Below are 7,110 nucleotides of genomic sequence, written 5' to 3'. Positions count from 1 at the left end.
ACCCAATAGAGTTCTTGCATCGCAATTTCCAGCCAATTAGGTGGAACCCCGGGTCCAGGGGCGTTTCCCAGGCCCGCCGCACCCATGCGTCATCACCGTGAGCCGAAAGCACAACTGGCGCGGGCGCTTAGGCCTTGGTGGCGTTGTCACCGGCGATGAGCGGCACGAGGGCGATAGCGGCTGCTTCCACGTGGCGCTTGCGCACTGGCGTCCGGAGGCCCTTCTCAGGTACCGGCCACTCGAGGTCGTGGGCCCAGCGCGGGGCTCCAGGCCGGGGATATCTGAAGGGGAGGTCACGGATGTCACCGGGGAGACGTCCATTGCGTCACAGGCGCGCGACATGGGGGTGGAGTTTTAGCTCACGTCGAGATGATTGACAGGAACAGGTGGATTTGCGCAGGATGCGTGGGGCGGGTGGGGAACGAAGCGATTACCCGCCCGGGACGTGACGTCAGTGCTGGTACTTGCGAGTCCTGCAGTACCTAACTGGAGTCTCCACCCGGCCTTTCTCCATTGGCAGCATTAACCTGTTAGAAATGCAGATTTCCGGCTCTGATGGCAACACTGTTTGCAGTTTTGAGATGTGTTTTTGTGTAACTATGACCTATTAAATAGTTTCATCGAAACCAGATGTTTATGGTAAACAGTAAGGACGAATAATCACACACACCACCACCACCATGATAAGATATGAGACTTTATTAGATAGTGTTGAATGTGCTACCAAAGTTTGCCCCTAAGTCTATTTTTCTTTCTGAAAAAAAAAAAAAAAGAGTGCTTAGCAAGTGTTTGGGTACATTTAAGAGATGTCAACTATAAATAGAGAGGGCTGGAGAGATGGCTCAGTGGTTAAGAGCTCTGACTGCTCTTCCAGAGGTCATGAGTTCAATTCCCAGCAACCACATGATGGCTCACAACCACCTGTAATGAGATCTGCTGCCCTTTTCTGGTGTGTGGGTATACATAATAAATAAATAAATCTTTAAAAAAATAAAAAACTATAAATAGAGATATTTTCCTTGATGAGAAATGGATTAGAAGAGAAATTTTAAGAACCTCTTACTATGTTACTTATTCCATAAACCACTTAAATCCCAGGCACCTCTTTTGGAACAGGACATTTGAAAGCTTCTAGCACTGAGCTTCTGTTTTATTTTAAAGTGGGTAACAAGGCAGTCATGACTCAGGGATGTGAATTATAAGGCTTCTTGTTAACCTAGCGAGCAGGTAACAATAAGAATCATTTAACCTGACAGTGTGACACACACTTTTAATCCCAGCACTTAGAAGACAGAGATAGGCAGGTCTCCATGAGTTCAAGGTCAGCCTGTTCTACAGAGTAAGTTTTCAGGACAGCTAAGGCTACACAGAAACCCTGTCTTGAAAAAACAAACAAACAAAAAACAAAACAAACAAAAGCCATTTGTTTTCATTTATGAAGTCACTTGACTTCCTTTGTCTCATTTAGCCTCATGATAATAAAAAACCTTAAGTATATGTTTCTCCTTAAAAAGGAAAATAGCCTTGTTATTGGGTAGGTTTCTGTTTTGACTTTGAGGCAGTATCTCACTCTGTAGCTCTGGCTGACCTGGAACTCGCTGTTTCACCAGCCTGTCCTCAAACTCACGAGTTCTGCCTGCCTCTGCCTGCTGATGCTGGAACTGAAATATCTATATGGATTTGGTTAGATAAAAGCCAAACACAGTCTTCATGCTCCTGTCTCAGCCTTTATTGAGTGCTTGGGTCTAGAGGAGAAGTGAGATTAGAGAGCAGTGCAGTGTGTTCTTAGTAGAAATACACTCCTACTTCTCACTCCTCAAAAGCCAGCTGTGTGAACTCGGCCCAGCTACTCAGTGCCTTGCTGTTTCTCAGTAACTTTTTGAAAGGGTTGCCTCTTTCTTTCTTTGAAAACAAATAAGAGAACAAGCAGACAAGATTGTGTTGTGAAGTAGAGCTGGCTGATCAATTCTGTCTCCAGATTCCACTTTCTTTAAGGAGGCAAGTTGGCCAGAAGTTTGGGCCCTTGAAATTGAAGAAACACAGCAGGTCACTTTGATTGTGTTCCGTTGTTCTCCCGTGAAACCTGGGCCACGCCCATAGAGACCCTTTCTGAGGGCAGTCAGGAGTGGTGCTTTGCACTTGGCAGAAGCCTGTGAGGCTTCTGGGCTGTGTTCAGTGTCTAGAGTCAGTGTGCTGAGTGAGGTGGAGCATGTCATGCCCAGTAGACCAAAGCTGGTTCCACTCCTGCAGGGTTCATCCTCCTCTGTATACCGTGTGCTCTTTGTCCCAGGACTGTGGAGATAGCTCAGTGGTTGACTATTTCCCCTGAGTGCGTCAAGCCCTGGTCTTGATGAACTCCAGCACCGTAATGAATAAGCACATTTAAAATTCTACTTGGCAGCAAAGCTCATGTTCAGGACTCTGACATATAGACATGCCATATTCACCATGCCTGCCCTAAGGCCTTGTGTCCTAGAGACCTTGGGCCTTCTTAATGAAAGAGTCGAAAATGTGTCCCAGATGAACCTTTTCACCTGTTTTCTGGACGCTGAAGTTAGCCAAGGTAAAGGTATCTTCCAAAAACATGGTAGTCATGGCAAACCAAGAGTCTGTGACACTTTAAGTAATGCCAACCTAGACAGACTGACAAACCAGATGACCTGTGGGTTTCTGTTTTCATATGAGGTGAACACACCTTACTACCAAGACCCTTCTCAGAGGGATGCACATCTGAGATCCTCTCATCTAGGACTTGGAGAGTGTAATGGAAATGTTTCCTATTCAGGTCCCTCAAAAGAATTTACATTTTAAAGAAGAGTTCAGTTTGTGAGGACAAATGTAGCACAATTAGTAAAAACTCAGAGACAGATGCTTGGTTCAACCTGAAGACCAGAAAAACAATGCAGCCAGCCACTGGCTCTTATTTTGACCTCAGTCCGAAAGTGGTGATCCTGCCTCCAGGAAACCTTAGAATAAGACAAGGACTGAGAGCTGTCTCAGTATAATCCTCTCTAGTTCTGGGACTGAGGGCATTCACCACTATTGCCTGGTTTCTATGGCAAGCTAGTATGGCTACTGGGATTAAAGGTGTGTGTCATTGCTGCCTGGTCTGTAAGGCTGGCCAGTGTGACTGTTTTGCTTTTCTGATCCTCAGGCAAGCTTTATTTATTAAAATACAAATGAAATGCCACTACATTTCCTTTTTTGTCTAAAATAAAAAGAAGACTATAACTAATATAAGAAAAACTATATTCAATAAGTACAATAACTATATGCAATGTATACAGGCAATAAATACATCAACAATGTCTAGTCCATTTGCATTAGACAAATTTAGAGAAAATACTCCCTATCTATCCTATCTTGGTGAGTCCAAAGTCTTATACCTAATTTACTTTCTATCATAACTTGTTTTCTGCATCAGGTAACAAGAAAAACTATAACTATCTAGTCTTCAACTCCTTTAGAGACCCAAGAAGGAAATAATATTAATTGAGTAAGCAGGAAGTGCAAACAAGCGACTTCCAAAAAATGTGAGTAATGGCAGAAACAGCTGACTGCCTGAACAGTCACCCAAAGTTCCTCTGCAATGTTGGGGCATCCATCTTTGGCCTAGAGGCCTAGGATATTCGACAGACTTTTTTTTTGTGAAGCAGGATATTCTGAGGACTGTCCCTCCTTGTCTTGACAGTGTTTGGCAATCACTTTGTTTTGTGTCCTGCTTGTCTGAGTAGAACAGCATACTGTCAGCAGTCGAGGCAAGAGCATTTTCTTGCCCAGTGATTTACTTTTGCCACAAAGAAAATAAACTCCGTGTGGAGTTTCTTCACTGCCCATTATCTTCTCTGAAGTACATTTGTGCTGCCAGGAGCAGACATGTTTCATTGTCATAAAAAAGAGCCTATGTTTATTAAAACATATTAAATGCTATATTCTGTAGATCTCTGAAGTGTTTGAAGATGACCTATCTAAAATATGTCTTTGTTTGACTTTGAAACCATACTTAATGTGACTACGAGTTTGATTATAATAGATGACTAATTACTAACCTGCATTTCCTTATTTCCCTAAACTGTTGGCAATAATAATTTTAAAGGACTAGAGATTTGCATTATGTTGTTAAATGAGCTGTATAGGTACAATACCTTGAACAAGATTAGAAGTGTATGTACAGTATGTTTTAACAAAATTAATGTTAAATTTATATCAATATACAAAATTTTTATACAATATACAAGAATTCAATACAATGTAATACTAGTAGTTACTTTTTAAAAGTAGATCCAATAATCTACCTTTCTATTTTATCTGTATTCTCCCTTTTTTAAGAATAGATTCAGTAATCTACTCTTTTATTCTATCTATATCCCCCCTTTTTTCTTTTCAAACCAAGAACCTTGAATCTAATTTCCTTTGTTTAGATTTTTTCTGATCATTATCTATAACAACTTGTAACTAGCACAAGAAACAAAGACAAACATGAATAATTTATTTTATGTGAGCATAGTTTTCTAGACTACTTCCTGCTGATTGGGGCACTGATAACCTTATGAGGACCCAAAGAAAATTTAGGATTATGATCAAGTCCTGACTGGAGTATTTTGTGAGGCTGGATCATCTCAGATAGCAGTCTTGAGGCTGTTCTGGATGCAGAACACAAAGGAAACTGAGACAAAGGTCCTCTGAAACACTGGATCATCTGGGCCATCTGCTCCTATTGGAGTTTTTTCAGGGGGTCTTTCTTGATCAAACCTCATTTTTCTTAACCCAGAATGAATGCAGTCTCTCACTTCCTGTGAAAACAAAAGCAAAACCTCTTGTCCAAAGTAACATGTCTTTTGACTTAAATTTTGAAGTCAAGGCATTTTCAAAATATATAGCTTGGATTAATCCAGCAACACTTATAATCAAATGTCTTCAGCAGCTGTTGCTCTTTCCTCAGCAGTCAAACAATTCAAAGACAACATAATAACATGCAGTCTCCAGATTCTCTGTGTATTTTCCATCTTTACATGGAAGCTAAGCCAGGGCAGATGGGAGTTGGGGTCCTAGTGCTTCTCCTGACCCCAGGTGGAGTTTTAATTCCCAGAGCTGAAATTCCAATCCCAGCTCTGGCCTGGGCTGGTGGCTAAACAGCCTCAGGCAAATTTTTTTTTTTTTTTATATAATCCTCTCTGGTTCTGGAATTAAGGGTGTGTACCACTATCGCCTGGCAAGCTACTGGGATTAAAGGTGGGTATCATTGCCTGGTCTGTAAAGCTGGCCAAATGTGACTGTTTTATTTTTCTAATCCTCAGGCAAACTTTATTTACTAAAATTCAAATGAAATGTCACTATTATAGATAAACCTAAGCTGTCACCTGTCCATGGAACCGATGTATTAAAAGGATTTCTAAATCCCAACCTGGGCTACCAGATTTTGCTCCCAGAGCCTTTTCAGGCTATCAGCATGGGCCTGCTTCCCAGGAAGACTGAGGAAGAGTGTCATGGCTTGCTTTGTGCTATACAGCTTGGGAAGGGAGAGCCTTTCCCTGCAGGGGTCACATGAGCTGCCTGGTGAGGACAGGCTTTGGCTTTCCCAGATGACCATGTGCGTAAAGTGAAGCCATAAGCCCTGTTCTTTATGTGAAATCTTTGGGGTTTGAGCATTGCATATGACAAAGAATGCATTGACAGGCATGTGAGGCCCTCAGGGCTTGCTTATGACCTTGGTTCTAACCCATCTTTCATTCTGTCTGCAAAAGGACTACAAGCCAGTGAGATGACTCAGTGGTAAAGGTGCTTACTGCCAAGCATAAGGGCCTGAGTTCCATCCCTGGGCCCCATGTGGAGGAGGGAGGGAAATGACCCCTGCAAGTTATCCTCTGACTGCCACATGCATGTGAACACACGCACGCACACACACACACACACACACACACAGAGAGAGAGAGAGAGAGAGAGAGAGAGAGAGAGAGAGAGAGAGAGGTAAATTTTTTATAATAAAAAGGACATTAATGTTCTGTGTGGATAATGAAGGCTTGTTCCTTGCGTTTTCATTGCAGCCTATGGAAGAGCCATTGTCGTCAGGTTTCACAGTTCAGGAATGACCTTAGACAATATTAACCGGGCCGCTGTGGATCGAATAATTCGGGTGGATCACGCTGGTGAATATGGAGCAAACCGCATCTATGCAGGGCAGATGGCTGTGCTGGGCCGGTCCAGTGTTGGCCCTGTCATTCAGGTGGGCTCTTCCCTAAGTCTCAACCTGACCTGTTGCCCTGGCAGAGAATCTGAAGCCTGCGGTAATCACCTCTGCCTGCATGTTCCAAAGGGAGATCCTGGGAAACAAAGAGCGTATGTTCTGTTTGGAAAAGCTCAGATCTAAACTGGACGTGGCTAGGTGTGCTGGTGCATTCCTTTAGTCCCAGCACTTGGGATAGAGGCAACCATCTCTCTGTGAGTTTGAGGCCAGCCTGGGCTACATAGAAAGTCTCGGGTCAGAAAGAAAGAATGGGGAGAGAGGACATGTAAAAGAGAGAAAGAAACTGAGTGTGGGAACCAAGTGTACCTGTGATATGACTGTCTGGTATTAGGAAAAGCTGCAAATGCCTTCTTGAGGGGAATGCTCCACATGCCAGGATGTGACCGTAGACACGCACAGACTGCTGGAGAGAGGGGTCTTCAGTCCCAGGGATCCAGGCTCCCTTTACAGTTCTTACCATCTGTGACCCAAAAGGTTTCCATTTTCCTGTGTGCATACCAGCCTGGTAAAACCCCTAACTCACTGGGTTTGGTTGGGGGATAAACAAGCTCAGATAGAGCTATTGGGGCCATGCCTGGCATGTGGTAGCTTCAGATTCCCCACAGACGTCCCAGTTCCCGGAGCTCATCCCACATGTAAGATGATGTACATCTGCATGTCGCCCTGCACCTGTGCATCTGTGCCTCTCTACCTTGAAGCATGTCCAGGCCACTGAGAATCCCCCATGCCAGGAGGATACCCAGGAGGATACCACACATTTGCCGTCCTGCTTCCTGTTGAGAACAGTCCGTGTGTTTTCAGGACATAGTTATTTTCCATTATTTTCTGATGTCGAATGTCCTTCTGTATATGTGTTACTTTTATTC

At 43.5% G+C, this 7,110-nt stretch overlaps 1 protein-coding gene across 1 annotated transcript in view; it reads left to right on the top strand.

Moving 5' to 3' along the window:
- Coq7 (coenzyme Q7, hydroxylase) overlaps positions 1–7,110 on the top strand; it is a 12,653-nt gene continuing 5,543 nt past the window's right edge. Inside the window, exons 1-2 of the mRNA XM_026781131.1 lie at positions 1–228; positions 6,045–6,284. Of these exons, the coding sequence (XP_026636932.1) occupies positions 156–228; positions 6,045–6,284 (313 nt within the window). The 5' untranslated portion in view covers positions 1–155. The remainder of the gene's footprint in view (positions 229–6,044; positions 6,285–7,110) is intronic.

This window comes from Microtus ochrogaster, chromosome 8 (assembly GCF_000317375.1).
Source record: "Microtus ochrogaster isolate Prairie Vole_2 chromosome 8, MicOch1.0, whole genome shotgun sequence".
Classification (NCBI taxonomy): Eukaryota; Metazoa; Chordata; class Mammalia; order Rodentia; family Cricetidae; genus Microtus; species Microtus ochrogaster.
The sequence above is the reverse complement of the archived record's forward strand: the minus strand, read 5'-3'. Positions and strand labels throughout refer to the sequence as shown.